Source organism: Theobroma cacao, chromosome 9, assembly GCF_053813885.1.
Source record: "Theobroma cacao isolate CCN51 chromosome 9, ASM5381388v1, whole genome shotgun sequence".
Lineage (NCBI taxonomy): Eukaryota > Viridiplantae > Streptophyta > Magnoliopsida > Malvales > Malvaceae > Theobroma > Theobroma cacao.
Genome location: NC_142647.1, coordinates 18,029,093 through 18,047,723, shown reverse-complemented (window position 1 = coordinate 18,047,723; position 18,631 = coordinate 18,029,093). Strand labels below are relative to the sequence as shown.

Here is an 18,631-nt window from a genome sequence, read left to right as displayed (position 1 = left end):
TTGGAAATACATCACCAAGGGAAAATTCCGTCAAAAATTTTCAATGGAATTCCATTGAAATGTTTTTCCAACAAAAAATTCAACCCTAAATTTCTCACAAAACAGTACAACTGACGGATTATGTATTTTTTCCTATGGAATTTTCCAACGAAAAGTATTTCTAACAAGGCTTTTATCGACAAAATTTTCAATGAATTTTTTAGTTGGAAATTCATTGGGAAAAGGCATTTCTAATAGAATTTTAATTTTTTTCAACGAAAAATTTCGTCAAAAAAAGCTTGTTTTTTTGGTAATGGTGGAACAATTGAGACATATACTACACATCCAAAAAATTTTAAATGGAAAATATTTGGTTCCTGACCATAAACTAATAACATAGAGGAGAATTTATAATAACTCGTCGGTCTAATGTGTATGTGTTGTTGTGTGCAAAATGGAATGCTTCCAAGTAGAAATTTGGAGTTTGAATTTCATAAGTAATGGCTTTGCAATCAGTTGGAAGTGTTTAATAAATAATTCTGTTAGACCATTTTGTATATCAACATAAGCAACAGGTTATTCAACAATTATTCCAACTAATATGCAATATTCATTAAAGGCTTAATATGTAAATTCATCAACATTGTCAAGAAGAATAGTCTTTTTTGTATTTTTTTTATTTTTTTGTATTTCTTTAATTTTTTTAGTATGTTTTTTCATTTTCCTGTACTTTTAATTTTTAATTTTTTTATTTTTTGTATTATTAATTTTTTTAATTATAAAAAATTAAAAAAAAAACCTTAATTCCAAAATTTTCGAAAGGTCTCCAAGAATGTAAAGTTGAAATTATTCTTTTTAAAATATTTAAGTAAATGTATAATGATAATTAGTAAAAAATCTAATATAAATATATATATATATATATATATATATATATACATATATAGTTTGTTTTTAACACATTGTAATCTAATTCATATTCCCTCAAATTAGTAAGCAAGAACTATTAAGTGGTAAATTAAAAATGTTAATGTTAAGCAATTAATATTTTTAAAATTTTAATGTAAGTGTATGAAAATAAGGATAACAATAAATATATTTGAAATGTCACTTTTTATATCCTTGACTTAAATGTGTAAGAATAAAAGTAAAAAGTTATATCATAATAATTTAAATGAAAAAACAAAGTATTAATTTTTTAAAAAGATGTTAAAAAAATTTGTATCCTCTCAAGCTAGCTAATAAGAATTTCTAACTAATAAACTAAAAATTGTTATGAAATATAATTTGAAAGAACAATTATGAGAGAAAGTATTTAGAGGAAAAAAGATAATCTAATTCAAGTATGTCTTTACAAATTAAGTGAGGGGCTTATTTATAAGTTAATAACCCCTTAAATCTTAATCTTAATCCAATTTAACCTATATCTAAATCTTGATATATATAATCAAATCTAAGAGTTTAAATCAGATTACACTTCTTGTATTTAGCATGTTGGGCTATTTGACTTGATCTAAACTTCTGAGGTCATAACATAATGGACATTCACGCATATATTCATAAAACTTTCCCTTGAATATCCATTGTATTAAGAATATGTCTTATTAAAACCTTATTAGGAAAAAATTTCATGGAAAAAAATCCAAGTGAATAAAGGTCTTATGTGAATATGAGTAAAAATCATTCAAGGGACACAAATAAGGAAAAAGGAATTAATGTCTCAAGTATGGATATTGATTTGATACTTGAGGCTAGGAATGAAAAAGAAAAAAATCATTCATAATGTTAAAGAGCAGAATCAAGGAAGTTCTAATTCTGATTGGGAGGGTAAAGCTATTGATCGATATATGACTAGTATTCCTTATGTACCTAATGAGTTTGGAAATGTTAGGCTAGTCCAGAATATGTTGTTTAACAATGTTACTCATTCTAGGGAAGTCATGACAGACTATATGATTTAAGAAGGAATTGACTTAGATAAGGCTAAAAATGACAAGACTAAGTATGCAACGTACTATAACGGGAATGGTTGTAATTGAAGCATACATGATCAATTATTTTGTATAGGAAGACATAAAACTAGAAGGTGAACACACTTGGATAAAAGTGAGTAATAACCATGTTGTAGCAACAAATGTTCAAATAGCTAGAAGTTAGGTTCTCAGGTGCATTCTAAACCCAATATGTCTTACAACTTAATGCAGCATGAATTAACTAAGAAGTATGGTGTGATAATGAATCCTAAGAAGATTTAGATGGTTAAAAAAAAGTCAGAGAAGAATCTCAAGGAAATCATGCTAGGTTATACAAATTCTTTTATTTTAAATGCTCAAATGGTGATGGATACTAATCTTAGTAGCATTGTCATCATGTACTTAGAAAGGTTTGAAATTAGTGTCAAACCTACATTTAAAAGTTTTTTTTTCTTTTTTGAAGCTATGAAGAAATGGTTCACTAATGGAAATAGGTCTTTTATTGATGTTGATGGATGCCACCTAAAAGGATCTTACGGAAGAACTCTGTTACCAGCTATAACCGTTGATGGGAATTGTGGACTTTTACCTATTGCTATTGCTATTATGGAACTAGAAAATGGTGATGCACGGGCATAGTTTTTGCAAATATTGAATATTGTCATTAGGAACTTCAACAGACCTTTGACATTAATGAGTGATGGTCAAAAGGTAAACTGATTCCATATATTATTTTTCACTAATTATTTTAGTGATTTGAATAATTAATTTTTTCAATTTTGTTATATAGTTAAGGCTAGATGAAATCATCATAGAAGTCATGGCACATGCAAGTCAAAGAAGGTGTGGTAGGCATTTGTCCAATAATTTTAAGTAAAAGTTTATGGGTTTGGATTTGAAGAAAAAATTTTAGAAACTTGTTAAAGCTTCTAATCAATGGGACTGGAATGAAGTAATGATGAAGATTAAGGCTTAAAATGGTGAGGCATGTAAGTGGTTGATGGAAAAACCGCACACATTAAGGGCTAGGCATACATTTGATCCTAATGTGAAAAGTGATTATGTCACCAGCAACATAACTGAGAGCTTCAATTAGTGGATTAATAGTGTTAGAAGCAAGATAGTCCACTATTAAAGGGTACTGCAATGAAGCTGATCAAAAGGATTCATGACAAAAATGTGAAGGCTTGTACATGGGACATGATGATGACTCCAGCAATTAGGAAGAAACTAGATTGAGTTAAGTACAGTGTTAGGTTTTGCAAAGTTGTGCTTGCTAGTGAGAGTGAGTTTATTGTATTTGAAGGTGGAAGGACTTTTGTGGTGAACTTGCAATAAGGAATTTGGACTTGTCCATGTAAGGTTTTGGCAGATTTCAAGCTTGTAAGTATGCAACAGCATGCATTGCTTACAAGAAGGGTGATATTGAGCTCTATTGTGATAATTATTACTCCAAAGAAAATTTCATGTTGGCATGTAATGAGTTCATTCACCTTATACCTGATATCACCATGGCTGAGTTTTGAGGTCAAGTTGATCCAGTGGAGCCTCCATTACTTCGTCGTATGCTTGATAGACAAGAAACATTGAAAAATGGAACTTTAGGAAGCATTAATTGGAGACTAGAATGCTAGAAGGAAGAGCAGTATCAGATGCACTTTTTGCTCTAAGCTTGGCCAGAATAAAAGAACCTATCCTAGAGTTCTTGTGGGAAGTAATAAAAAGGTAATTTTCAAACTCAGTTTTTACATTAATTATGCATTTTACTACAACTAATACATTTATTTATTATATTCTAAGCAATGAAATCTGACTTTAGAGGAGCTTTAGACTGTGAATTTTAACTTCAAAACCTAAACTTCCTGTTTCTATGATGCGAAAAGGATAAAATTGTTCAAAAATTAATGCTATGTCATTAAATAAATAGAAACTCTAAAGATGGACTAACAGTAAGACTTTTGTGTCCAGCAATTTGTGACAGAATGTCCATTTTTGACACTAGTCGACCAAAAATGAATTATAATCAAAACATCAAGGGTAGGGGTAATTCACCCTTTCATATAATTAGAGGTGGCAATTTGGATCATTTTCGAATTTGGATCATTTTAGTTTTAGGTCATTTTGGGTACGAATTGTTTTGATTTTGCATCATCGCAGGGTCATCTCATTCGAGTTTGACACTCTAGTTCTTCAAGTGCAGCTTATTTTAAATTCAATTGAATTTGGACAAATTATTCGAATTCGGACCGTTTCAAATTATTTTTTAAAATCATTCAATTTCAAGTCATTTCATATTCAGATCAATGCAAGTTCAAATCATTTCAAATTAGATTTAGAGTGATTTAATTATTGACTTTTTTTTATAATCGGGTTCCATCGAGTTAGGGTTCAAGCGAGTTTGTCTAGTTGTGTCAGGTTTGCCACCTCTAAATATAGTGTATTATTTTTAATTTGTTAAAACTATGTTTATTTCTTAACTATTATGCTTATGATAACTTCGTTATTATTTTTGCGACATTTAACAACATTATTTACCTTCTTCTTTTAAATATTTTTGAAAAGAAAAGGAAAAATAAAAATTTTGACAACAAAAAAACAAAACTCAGAAAACAGTACAAAAGTGTAACAAACAGATCCTAAGTTTATAAAGATAAAAACTAAAAGTTAAAGTTGTTAACTGAGAACAGAAAAATTCAGAGTGTCAAAGTGAATCAACCTTGGTAGTCTAGCAGAGGATATAACATTGCAATATAAATCAAAATTCGTGTTATATTTCATGCAAACTCGTAGTTTGAGATGATAAAGAGGATTGAGTATGATTAAATCAATGAATAAAACAACATAATAGTGTTAAAAGATAAAAAGTGACTAGTTAATCAGATTACACGAGCACAGTCACCTGCTTCACAAATCAAGACAGCAGTATCTGGGTTCAATTGGCTGGCCAACACAGGCTGGAGCTTTGGATATTCTTCCCTGACAAATTTTGCAGCTTCTGCTACACAATCAGTATCTACCAATGCAACACAGCAACCCCTAAATCCAGCACCACTGAACCGAGCTCCAAATACACCAGGGGCCCTCAATAGGACCTCATATAGTTGAATTAGTGGCTCACAACCTTGACATTCATATATTCATCCAAGTTAATAGTTGAATAATTTTAAGTAGGCATTTTAGCAGAGTCACAAACTCAAACCTACAAGATAAAAAATAAATAAACTGCTTTATAGTCAATAGGAAATTCCATCAGCACTTCACTCTTTCCACATTTTATCGAGACAGTGAAGGGAAAATTGACGGTTCAAGGTTTTAAAGCTGTAATTGACTCCTTGAAAAATACAAGTAAAACTCTCAAGTCTGAAATAGTAGAAGCTTTAAATTCAAATTTAAACTTAAATAATAGTCATAAATGCATTTGAGTTGAACAAAAAATATTCTTGGTAATTGGACCATGGGAAGGGACACAGGAAACGGTTGCAGCATTTCATATATTACGGCAATCGTCAAACACAAAATTTTCATGTCCTTTAGAACCAGTATCAGAGCATGTATTAGAACTTGAAGTAATTCAACCATCAGGTGTATATAACACCCACCTCACCAAGCCAGTTAAGAATAATATAATTAATTAACTACAAAAGTATCGAAACTGAGAATGGTAGAAAAGCCTATTTATATTATTATATATGAAAATGAGATAAAGGTTTCTCAAGGTATGATTATTGTGTCTTCTCAAATGGGCTTCAATGGCAAATATGAATATGAGTTCTTTATTGTTTTTGTGCTTTCTTGGCAACTTTTAGGAATTTTAGGGGCAGGGTGATGCAACTATGGAACAAAAGAGGTATGCCATACCACATTCATAGTTTTTAATAGAACTTAGACCAGAAGCCGACATTAGCTGTCCAAACTGCCTCAATTCTCCTGAAGCCCAAGCCTCTAATCCTGGAATAACCATTACACCAATGCCATAGTAGTTGATAAGCCTTATAACAACATGGATATCTACATGAAACCATTACATAGATCAGAAAAATTTATGAAAGTGTGATAACACAGTTGTACCTTTACTAACTCTCATATTCTCTGAAAAATAATGCTCTGCTCTTCTGGCTAGATTTGGTTCCAGTTTGACCTGCAAAGGAAAGGAGATACTGATATAGAAACAAAATTGTGAACAAACTTAGCATGTTAAGTCAACAAATGGATGCTTAGCATTATATACATCAAATATAACCTATCTACCACCTTGTCGGGATTAGGTAGAGATCTTATGTTTGAGACATAGTGATCTCTTCTACCAAAAAGGAAAATGGATAACCAATCTACTGATGAGGTAGAAGGTTGATTTAGACATGGAGAATTGCTGTTTCTTTTCCTTTGTTATGTAATCTGAGTTTTCATTCACAAGGGAAAGTATGTTATTTCAGGTACTTTAAGCTAGGTTTATTATTTCTTGGCTATCAGATTATTAGGCTTATTTTGCTCATAGTCTAAGTTAATTAGTCTTCTTTGTTGAAGTTTAATCCTAAGAAGAGTATTTAGGATCTACGTAAATGCTTATGTAATTATCATATCCAGGGAGCTTTTGATAGATTATCCAGTTGAGAAATTTCTTCAAATCTTTTCTCTTTTAATTCTTTATATCTCGTTCTCTCTCTTTTACTCTTTTCTCTCTCATACTCTATTTTGTCCTGTCCGTGTGCTACATCATAAGTTTATATTCAAGGATGAGGTGAATAGACACCTCATTTACGACAAACTGCAATGTTTATTAATAGTAATATAGTCATGAATCTATGCACTCTGCACTCCTCTAACTATTTAATAGTGAGAAATAGAAATCTTATTTAGTGAATTGAAGTATAGAACTTAAAGTTTACTCTTCTAGTAGGATAAGCAATTAAATAGAATACATTCAAAACATAACTATTTAACTGATAAAAAGAAATGGAGCAAAAATTCTCAGCTTCAAAAATCAGAGTTTATATGTTTGATGTTTACCTTGTGAGCTTCATAAGATTCTGGTTCAACTGTTCAAAAGAGGGGAACAAAGAAATTTAATTCATTGTGCAAATCAAAAAATTGAAAGGAAGTTCAAATTCACAGAGAAAATTGGGTCAAGTACTAGCCATTGCAAAGGAAGGGCTCCAGTTCACCATTTCCAGAAGCACTGCAAAACAGAAAACAGAGAACAAAAGAAAAGGATGAAACAATATGAACCAGGACATGATCCTCATAAACAGTAATATTACAAATATGGTGCACAATGTTGCAGTCTATTGAAAAATGGAAATATCATGTTTATCTTAGTGAAAGATATGTGTGAAGTCAGAAACAAGGCTACAAAAGATGTTGATTTCATTTAATGCTATTAGTTGTGTGCATTTTTCCCTGCAGAGTGTGGACCCAGACAACTTTCGGTTTTGTAAGAAAAGGAGGAATAGTACCATGCATTGAACATCTTTATGCATTCTGTTCATAACAAGTTGGAACATTTAACAGGGGATATGAAATATCTCTGAAGTTTTAAACAATATATTAACTCCCCCCAGTCAACACTATCAAGGAAACAATTCAAATGCTCTCCGTTCATAATCATTCAATCAAAAAGTGATTCAATATTGAAATTAACATGAACACAACTGTCTCACAAGCTAAGAGGACAAGGTGAAGATATGTGCAACCAAAAAACCAAAATCATAGTTGAAAATTTCCAGGGTTCTCAATTAGAGGGAACAAGAGTCATACTGCAGAAGAATTTTGGCGGCTTCTTGACATTCTGCAACTCGAGAATTGTATCCAGGGTTGCTGGTCAAAGCCTGCCTCAGTCCTGAAAATGCTAGTAATATTTTGTAGCCTTTCTGTGGTTCAGTCTCGTGATCCTTTAGAAAATTCAGTGGGTGTATAAGCTTGTGTTCTGTAGTCTACATTTAATGAGATACCATGTTGCTTGAACAAGTTAAATAAATTCAGCCTCGACTTTACAAAAATAATATAAGAATAAAAGTAAACATTAATAATTTGATCATAATTATATTGCAAAGAAAACATTAACAATCAAAGTGAGTGAGAAGTACAGCAAATTCTCTAAAAGCAAATTTATTTTGAAGCAAAACATCATCCGTTTGTAGATAAGACACAGGTTTATCAATTTATAGAGAAAGGAAATCTTGTAAAAGAGTAATAAATGAATGTAGACAGTGGCTTAGGGAGAAGCATCTGACCAAATGTAGACAGCTCAAGCAATATGGTAGACAAGCAATTATTGAAAGGTCCAAAAACGAAATATTTTCGATGTCCTAGTATTCTTCTAACTCACAAACATAGCCTATGATAGAGAAAAAAAAGATCTTTTATTTCTTGTGCCTCTCAATTAATTAGCAAAAACTTTAACAGGTGATGCTTTACAGTTAAATAAAGTGCATCTTTTTGTCAATTTAATTTGGTAGTACAACTGGCAATAATAAAAAAAAATGATATTGTACATATATGTTTATGCAATGATAGAATAATTCAGTAGAACTGAGGAGCAACAAAGACATAGAATTAATGATTTCAAACATATATACAAATATGAGAGTAAAATATAGCCATAGATCTGCGTGATAACTAAATTACAGGAAGTCCATCAGACTAATTAAGCAGTGCAAAAGTAACAAAGTTAAACCACATTAAAACAAAGAAGGATCTGTTATTTCTGAATTTTTTTTGGATAATTTATTTCTGAAATTATTATCAATAGTGACTTACTTTGCAGTTCATGTAGGTTAGACAACCATGGCTTGAAAGCAGTATAGCTGATTGATCCAATATGCCATTTCTCAGGCCTAAGTACTCATTTTCAATCACCCTACATGTGCCATAACATCAGATTCAGAAAAGGTTTCACATGTAACAATAAAGAGGCAATCATGTAACCCTAACAATGTGCATTCTCTGATCAGTGAAGTAACTTTGAGATGAAGAGGATTGGGATAAAGTCTAAATAAACCACTTTACTTAGAGTGATAGACCAAATTTACCACTTATTTTTAAATTGATGCAATTTCAACACTGTACTTTTTAAATTTTGTCAAAAATGGTCCAAAGTTAATGGTAAAGGAATATTTCGTAGCATATTACATGGAATATTCCTTTGCTCCCTCACAAAATATTTTTTTTTTTTTTACCATTAACTGCTGACCATTTTTCTACCAAATTAAAAGTCAAAATGCACCCGCTCAAAACTGGGATTAAATTTGGTCCATCACCCTAAGTAGAGTGGTAAATTTGGATCTTATCCCAAAAAGGATTTAACATTTCAAATTCAAAGAAACTTCATTGCCAGCTAAATGGAACCACTTATCATGAAAAACATTGCAAGCGATCATCCAAATTATCTATTCTCTCCATCTAATTTTCAATATTCTCGTACCTTTTTGTATATTCTAAGTCTGCTGTTGCAAAACAGATATATATTTAATATTAGTTTTTGTTATGTTATATGTCAAAACCTTTTAGGGCAAAGAAGAAATATTATTGAGAAAGACAAATAAACTTAAAAGTTTTTTTTTTAAGTTTTTGCAAGTCCAAACAAATTGGGACAAAGGGAGCACTTAATTAATAAATTCTAATAATTCCTTATGATCACTTATTAGAGGTATTTAAAACAAGAGTAAAGCTTGTTGCTTATTTATGAGATATTAGTAATTATACATTGAAATTACCCAAAGAAAATCGCCCACAATATGAATTGAAGGCTGATTCCGAAAACATCCTTCACCCTCATAAATTTTACCTAATAAGGACAACGAAGACAAGAAAGCTACTGACTAATGTAAGGTCAAAGTTAAGCTATCCTCTACAATTAATGTGGCTGCATTTAATGTAATTCCTTAATCTTTGAGCTTTTAACTTTTCAGAAAAAAAAAAAAATCTTTGAGCTTTTCAGAGGACAATAACTTTGCAACAAAGGGAACAATATTTAATATCAAGTGCAACAGTAGGCACCATATTGATCATGATTTCCCAAGCTCCATATATCCTTTCTAGGTATATCCACCAAGAAATTAGCAACCTGCTCCAGAAACACTTACTTTGTATGTCTTAACCTCCTTGAATCAAGCAAACCTACAATTCAGTTTCCACTCTCAAACCAGTTCCCCATTCAATACCAATGACCAACTCCAACTTAAGTCAGGACCCCCCCCTCTACTTTAAAATATTTCCACTCTCCTTTATTCAAAATGATTCTAGATTTCAGTCTAGGGATTGGGTGAGTTATTTAGCCAATGGAAAAAAAAAAAGAAAATTAAAAATGAAGATCCCCTCTTTCAAGTTTTAAGTATCAGTCCATCTCCAAGATCATGTAAATCCCTAATTACTCTATATAACACCTTGCATTTCATTTTTTTCTTTTCATGACAGAATTTTAGGTTTGAATGGATTGAACATCTTCCCAGATTTCAAAATATCCTGACCTCTATAGAAGCATTCCTAAGCAACAGTAAAGAGAATGGAAACTAAAATAAAGCACTGGAGTGAACAGTGATCAAACCTCTTCGAGTTAAATCCAAACTGGCCCCACCTATACAGACCACAAAACCACTGCTACCAAGACAGTACAAACCTATGATATTCCAATTCTTCATATTCCTCAATTACCCATGTTGGACACTTATCTGACACCTCAAAGTGGACATGAGTATGAGGTATTGACCCTCAATAAGGAAAAACTTGGAAAAAATTTTAACACAATTGTGTTAGACACACACTTATGTCTGACAACTTACACCCAAGTCCAACCAACAAAGGAGTCAAGTACTATTATACTAGACTTACTCAGCTATGGTACATGGTGGACCTTATTCAGTTCTATTACGTCCTTCCCCCCTACCCCCCAGTTCTCATAAATGAACGCACACATGCAAGGAGACACACAAATAAGACAATCATGCACATGCACTTCTTGACATGTGTAGAGAGTCATGGACAAGGCAAAGTAGATACTAAGTTACAAATGATCACACAGAAGTTGCTTGCTATAAAAATTGCTTCAAAATAATTATGGCAAATTGTGCTGCTTACTTGTAGGATTTTACCCAGAAACACACCACTTCACTACATTTTTCCAAAGGACAATCTCATCCTTATTTGTAAATTATGTGAGACAATATATTACATCAGCTTGCACATACACATCCCTTTTTTATTGGAGAAAGAGGATTTGAACCCACTCTTTGCGCAAGAAAATACATTCACATACCATTGAGTTAAATATTAAAGTGCAAGTTTTGAAATGGAGTATTGAGATTTTCCTTTTTTATTTCTCTCTGATTTTCTACCCTTACTACCTCTATTTCTCCCCCAATTCCATTTGTTAGTCCCTTATTTCTTATATCTATCCCTATTTTTCTCTTTGATTCCTATTCCCTATATCTTTTCCCCTCTTTATTCAACATAATGACTTTTTTATAAATGTGGTCCTGAAGCATACTTATAAGCAACAGATATGCAATTTGCCTCTAAAACTAAACATAACTTTTGGTGATTAAAATTTGACAACATTCACCAGTAAATTTCAAATGTTAAGCATAAAACACAGTTTTAAAATTTGGATGGTATTACCACTAAAGTAAAATGCATACACACTAAAGTATTTCAACATGAACAAAAATACCTGTCATATTCAATATTTTCTGTGGGAGATACAGTTAAATTATTTGCACTTTCCAAAGCCAGCAGGTAAGCTACGCCAACCTGTCAAACATAAATTAACTACATGGTAAGCAGAAAAGAGGAAATTCACTTAGAAAAAAAGCATGCCTCAGGTTGGCCTTAAAGTTTTAGAAAATAACTATGAAACAAGACAATTACTGATAAAAGTTACATATATTGGCCTGAAACTATAATTACAATTTAATTTAATCCCTGAGTTTTCAAGAAAAATGCATACTTAACTATATGAATGGTGCAGATCAATTCCTAAGAAACATTGAATGCTACACTTCCTCTGCCTATGTTTTCTTTGCAGACTCCCAAAACGAAAGTTACCAACAATTAAGGTACTAGATTTATTGATTTTTACTTTGATTATTAAAGATAAACAAACACAAGCACTAAACACCATAGTTTTAATGATATGTAATGAATTTCCTGGTAAAAATTAAAAAATAAAAAATGCAATATATCTCTTCCTAAGACTTCCCACCAAGTTAAGCAAGACATGGAGAATGGTACCTCTCTTGCCTGGTTAAAAAAATTCCAATAGCCTCAGATTTCACCAAAACAGATATACTCTTTTCAAAAGACGGCTTGAGCATATATAGCCTATTTTCTAATGAAAAGTTAGTTCTCATCCTCCCAAGGTTGAGAAGGTACAGCTTGAATCAGTTTCCTCCTTATGAAAACATACTGAGCCTATCTTTCTCTGCCAATATTTGGACCTCTTCTGTTTCATCTTCACTAATCCTTTGAAAGCCAGAGGCATCTATCAGCACATAAAAATTTCTCTAAAATTAATATATTGTGAAATTCAGAAATTTTTGCAACTTTAAGATGGCTGAAACTCAATCACAACCTCTATCTACTCCTATTTTGAGAACGGTACATATTGTCATTTCTGGGTGATTCATCCGCTTCCTCTTCTTCCTTTTGTTTCGAGTTTTCTTATCTTGTTACCTTTTAATACTTTATATGCAAATGGAAGAAGTTTTGCAGAACTAAGGCTCCTTCTTCATAGAACATTCATACCTTAAGGAATGGTTTCAGGATTGTCTTTTTCTTTTTTTTCTCTCTTACTTGATAATGGTCTTTATCAAGTTATGCCTAATTTCTTTGCACAAACCAGAGCCATTTTGAATTTATTTATTTTGGAGTTAATCCGTGGGTATTCTGAGTAGGAAGGGAATGTAATGAGAGAAAAATAGGATCTCTTTATAAGTGATCACCAAATATCAACCTATTAATTCTTCTCAAAAATTCAGACTTTGAATTTCTGCGACTCTTGAAAAATTTCAAGCCATATTTTCCCCATTTATGCAGTCTACCAAGAATTCTTTTAACCTATTTTGTAATGCCATCTAATGCTTCATCTTCTCCTAACTTTGCTGCTAAGCTGTAGCAGTCTGTATAAATCATTCTCTACTTAAACTGCCATTGTATAAAATAAGCTGACTTAGCTTACCAACTTAATTTGGACGTCATAAACATCAATTTCACATTCTAAATGAAGAAGGCAAGAAAAAGGATGGACTTGTGGGTGCTGCCAGAAGTGAGTAGGAGTGCTGCTTATTCAACCTAGCAAGTAAGGAACCTATGTGGTTCCATCTGATGCTTCAAACTAATGAAGTTCTATAAAACATTGGTTAGTTTTGAGCTTTAACTCTATGTGGGTCAATAAGGATTAATCATGTCCAGGACAAATAAAAAACAGGATTAATTATACATGCCATATATATGGTGAGTAAGCATATTTATCTAGTTTCTAATGCCTCAAACCATGCTGGTATTGGAATTTTATTGAGCTTATGTCTGTTTAATTGGATCAGGAGGGCAACTTTTAGCTTCCAATTATTTGTGTTCCCTATGTCTAGAATGAGATGAACTTAGTTTTGGGGCTTATTCACTAGTATTTCCAGGAAACATAATTTTTATTGTTTCCTATACTAGAAAACTGTTCCAACACTGGTCTATGCATCTGCAAATAACGTATAGAAAAGCATATTATGCGAAATTTTATCTCTGGGATAGATTTTCTTGGAGCAGTGAGCTGCTTTATCTCAAAGGTGTGAGTGCATGAGCTTTTCTTTCCTTTACAACATAGTGTCACCTTAGCTGTCTATATGCTGTAATGAAGGCGAGAAAAAACATAAACATACAGCAGCTGAAGAGCTAAGGCCTGAACTGTCCAGACCCTCAGATCCACAGATGTAGCCAATGATTCCCTGCAAATATGAGTGGAATTTATTGAAAACCTGCATATTTTCAAAAATGATTAAATGTGAAAAAAACTAAGAAAAAGCATTTGCTTTCACAGTTTGTAAAAAGTTAGTTTCCTACTCAGCATTTTGACGGACATAGCCATCAGATTAGGAATCTGAAGATGATGATTGATAACCCAATACAAATAAAAACCAGTTTTCCTCAATCTCACAATGCATAAACTTGAAAAGGATGCTCAGGTCCTAAAGAAAGAAATGAGAAAAGAAACTTGGCTGTGATTATCTTTCATTAATAGATTTTGCATATTTTTCTAGACTGTGAACAGATTCCCTCTCATTATGATCTTCATTACGGGTTTTAGAATGTATTACAGCTTACCGTCGACTGATAATTTTATTTTCTTTCTGCGTGGTCATAATAATTTAGATAGTTTTTTACTTGCATGAAAATACAGGGGAATAACTCTTACCTGAGCAAGATGGTTCCCTCTGCTCTGTAACGCATACAAGGCTCCTATAGCATATCTGCCCCAGTAACATTCTTGTGGTGAAGGAGAAGATTTATCTACTTTAATCTCTTCACCCTTGCTAATCCTGTGTCTCGGCTGTTGGGTTTCATTAACTCTATAAAACCAGTGATGCCAAAGAATCAAGTTAAACATGGCATAGTTGTGTAATCATAATGCAAAAGATGTGACTCATCACAATGGATTAATCTTGTTTGAAGCAGAAAGAAGAAAGTCATACACACAGTATATGCAAATACCCTAGAAATAAGATGGTAGTACTATTGTATAGAGCATCCTATTTGAATTGTGTGATGTAATGATTCATCTTTAACAGCAGCCAGTGAATTTCCAATGTAATTAGTGATTTCCTATTTATAATAGTTGAAGATCCCTACCAATAACAGGCTTTTTAATGTAGAAGAGTATTAACCAAGAGGTAAGTGGAGGTTGAGTGGGGAAGGGTAGAAAGAAAGAAGAACGTAAACTCAATGGTTTGAGATGTATCACTTAGGCAACTCAATTTATAGATATTTGACATTGGCACACAAGTTATATCTAACTGCAAATACAGTCCATGGTTCATTTGAAAAATCTAGAAAGATGGCTATCATGTTTCACAAGCAATCCTCACAAAAGAAGGGCTAGCGATGGTTCTGTATTAACAAGCATATTTCTTCCTTTAACCAACAATGATTTAATGCCTGAGAGAGGAGAGGACAGTTTCCACTGACAAAAGAAGTAAAAGAAAACAAAAAATGCTGCAAATGAAATGAAAAATCACAAAATCCTTATTAGACTTGGAAATATAAAAGACTAATCAGATAAAAAAAAATGAAAAAAGGACATTATTGAAGAGCAATGCATAAGGGAAGGAGGATTATCATAATCCTCATACCTGAACCTAACTTCTCCTTTAAACTGACCTGAACGTAATGCAACCTATACCAAGCATTCCAAAGTCCATTCAGCAGAAGATGAAATGAAAAAAATAACAATAGCAGAATAGGAAAATGATTGCTCACATTCTGTTAAAATTTTTGAATTGTGGTTGCTTTTTCTTTTATACCCTCAAGCATTAAGAAAAAAGTCAAAGGCCTTCATGTCTGTGTGTGTGTGTGTGTGTGTGTGAGAGAGAGAGAGAGAGAGAGTATTATAATGCTATCCAAGAACAACTCATTTTGCGATGTACATAGTAATGGAACTCAAGTCAGGGATTAGAAATTCAACAATAGCCTTTTTCTCATGGCCACTCTTGAAGTTTGGATTCTCACCCTTAGATTGATCAGTCAAATTCATTACCTTTGCACTATACAATAGCCTTTTAACTTCTCATTTTATGATACAATAGCAATGGTTCAGCTGCCTACGTAGTTACCACTCTCTCAGAGGACAATATCTTGTTTACTTATCAAGAGAAGAGGGAAAAAAAACAGAGAGAGGGAGAGAGAGAGAGAACATCTTGCTAATATGATCTGAAGTACACACCAGGCAGCAGTCTGTCTCGCTACAACACGCGTGAAAAAGACTGCTGCCAGACACATGATGATATACTAGGTATCAAGCGCATTACACAAGCCAAATGGCATTTTAAAACTGCTGAAGGAAAAAACTCAGGTGAAAGCTCACGTCCTAAACAACCTCTTAGTTTTAAATTTCTTTCATGAAATGCAGGGATAGGCCAAAAAAGCTCCTTCAGAAGAGAAAGATACTTGGCAACAGCTCAGTAAATCTGCTTTTTTTAGCAACACTTACAACTACTTTGCAGAGTAACCTAGTTCGCACTACCCCTCCTTCTAATAAATATACAATGGGAAATCTTATAAGATCTTTAAACCTCAAGGTAGGACCAAGCAATTGAAATTCAAATTATAAAGATAGACATTCTGGAACATAAATTTTATGATTATATTAAAGACAACCTCAAGGCATCAAAATGTTCACAGGGCAACTAGATGGTGTTCAAAAATTGAGTTCACTGTCTTCTATAAACTTATTCAATGAAGAGAAAAAACTACTAGCAACAAGCATGCTTGTGCAGTGTTTCACGTATGCAAATTTGATTTATTCCACCTACTTTATTTGCACGCAATTTGTAAGAATTCTAAAAGATTGGTGCGAAGCAGGCAGGTAACAATCTGGAACAAAACAAGCAGATTGAGCCACCGCATGACCAATGTACAACAGCACAAACTTATATTAATTTTATTGTCTGAGATCAGGAAGTTTTGTAAAAAATGTTAAGATTCGAGCATAAATGACCACAAAACTTCCAGAAATCTAATCACTGTTCTGAAAAACCTACAAGATAAAAACTCTATCTTAACCTCACCTGAGTGTTGCCAGAAGGTACAAATCCCAGCAGTATCCCCTTATTAATTGTCATAGCAGAAACAATTCCACCCTGTAAGCATTAGAAAACAGAAAGTGGTCAGCAATAAACAAAAAACAAATTTACATCACTGACATCATACATAACACAGAGCAAATACAGCTGCAATGTTCTAACCTGATGATCAATATGAGCTCCCAACGGACAAATCCGATAAGGAGAAACAACAACTCGAACATCCTCTGTACCTTTCCCAGCCATTTCAGATACTATCCCTCTAATTTTATCTAACTGCAATCCAGTGGCATCCGCAATTATTACATGAGCACAGTAGCCAATGCAAAGTGGGAAAATGTAAGAGAAAGAAACCCAAGATTTACTAAAATAAAAAATGCAGAGGCAATGGCAATCATCCAAAGACCCCCCCCCCCCCCCCCTCCCCCCAACATCAGATTATTAAATCATTCTTAAATTAGTTTTATCAGAATTAAAGAGCCAAAACTATCCCCTTATTTTTGGCTTTGAAAAGAAATAATATCAACTGGAAGATACTGATTAAACAATGCCACAGACACTGATGTAAAAACGGAAATGACGCTGTATCGATGTAAATAGATCACAAGTAAAAACTAAAAACCCAGATAGATGCAGAAATATTAGCCAATTCAACCAAATTAAAAGAGAGAAAAGAGAAATGCAGTTAAAAATAGTAAGGCAATGGCCGTGCCTATGGATGAAGGAAGATTACTACCTCATCCTGAGTAGGCCAAGACATTGCAGCCATCTCCCAATATGTTCTGAGCTGTAGCCAACTCGAGGGCTGTGTTTATAAACGGAAAGAGGAGTAAAGTGAAAGAAACAGTGAAGGAAGGAGGATGCGGTTGGTGAACCGGGAAAGTCGGTTCAAACGTCAAATGAGGTAAATGTCTTCCTCACAGTTATACAATGGTTGTTTAGTTGAGTTTCTTTGTTTTTTTTCTTTTTTTTTTTCCAGAATTTTGAATTTGATTTTTTATTATCTGAATGGCTGCGTTTATTTAGATTTGCATTTTTATTAAAAATCAAATTTATCAATTTATAAATCTAAGAAATTAAGAGATAAATATCAATGTATAAATCTAAAAAAAAATTATCAATTTTAATATTTCGATGTACTTGAAAAATCATCTTGCCCCCTTTTTTGTTTTTTTTTTTTCATTTTTCTGTATTTTTAATTTCTTTGTATTTTTTATTTTCAGTATTTTTATTACTTTTTGTATTTTCTATTTTTTTTGTATTTTTTTCATTTTCCTGCACGTTTAATCTCTTTGTAGTATTATTTCTGTATTTTTTTTGTGTATTTTTTAATTAAAAATAAATTTAAAAAAACCTTAATTCCAAAATTTGCAAAATGTCTCCAAGAATGTAAAGTTGAAATTCTTCTTCTTAAAAATATTTAAGTGAATCTATAACGATAACAGTAAAAAATTTAAAATAAATATATATATATATATACATATATTTTTTTTAACATATTATAATCTAATTCGTATTCTGTCAAATTAACAAACAAGAATTATTAAGTGGTAAATTAAAAATGTTAATGTTAAACAATTAATATTTTTAAAATTTTAATGCAAGGGTATGAACATAAGGATAACAATAAATATATTTAAAATTTGACTTTTTATATACTTGACTTAAATGTGTAAGAATAAAAGTAAAAGGTCATAGCATAATAATTCAAATAAAAAAACTATTAATTTTTAAAAAAGATGTTCAAAAAATTTGTATGCCCTCAAATTAGTTAATAAGAATTTCCAACATAATAATCAAAAAATTATTATGAAATATAATTTAAAAGAACAATTACGAGATAAAATATGTAGAAAAAGTAAAAAATCTTATTCAAATATATATTTACAAATGAAGTGA

The 18,631-nt window shown here is 32.0% G+C and overlaps 1 protein-coding gene across 4 annotated transcripts; it reads right to left on the bottom strand.

Moving 5' to 3' along the window:
- Nucleotides 1-4,703: 4,703 nt before the first annotated feature.
- GALAK (galacturonic acid kinase) lies at nucleotides 4,704-17,620 on the bottom strand. 4 transcript variants are annotated; one of them, XM_007014406.3, is made up of 14 exons: nucleotides 17,469-17,620; nucleotides 16,895-17,008; nucleotides 16,718-16,789; nucleotides 15,284-15,327; nucleotides 14,350-14,503; nucleotides 13,817-13,912; nucleotides 11,617-11,696; nucleotides 8,709-8,808; nucleotides 7,707-7,882; nucleotides 7,088-7,128; nucleotides 6,960-6,988; nucleotides 6,021-6,090; nucleotides 5,811-5,900; nucleotides 4,704-5,073 (listed from the first exon to the last, which is right to left on the bottom strand). In XM_007014406.3, exons 1-14 carry the CDS (start codon nucleotides 17,499-17,501, stop codon nucleotides 4,829-4,831), a joined length of 1,344 nt encoding a protein of 447 aa, XP_007014468.3. In that variant the 5' UTR covers nucleotides 17,502-17,620; the 3' UTR covers nucleotides 4,704-4,828. The 4 variants fall into 4 exon arrangements, with proteins under 4 accessions (XP_007014468.3, XP_007014470.3, XP_007014469.3 ...); XM_007014408.3 differs by having other exon boundaries at nucleotides 7,707-7,840; XM_007014407.3 differs by having other exon boundaries at nucleotides 13,817-13,882.
- Between the last annotated feature and the right edge of the window lie 1,011 nt (nucleotides 17,621-18,631).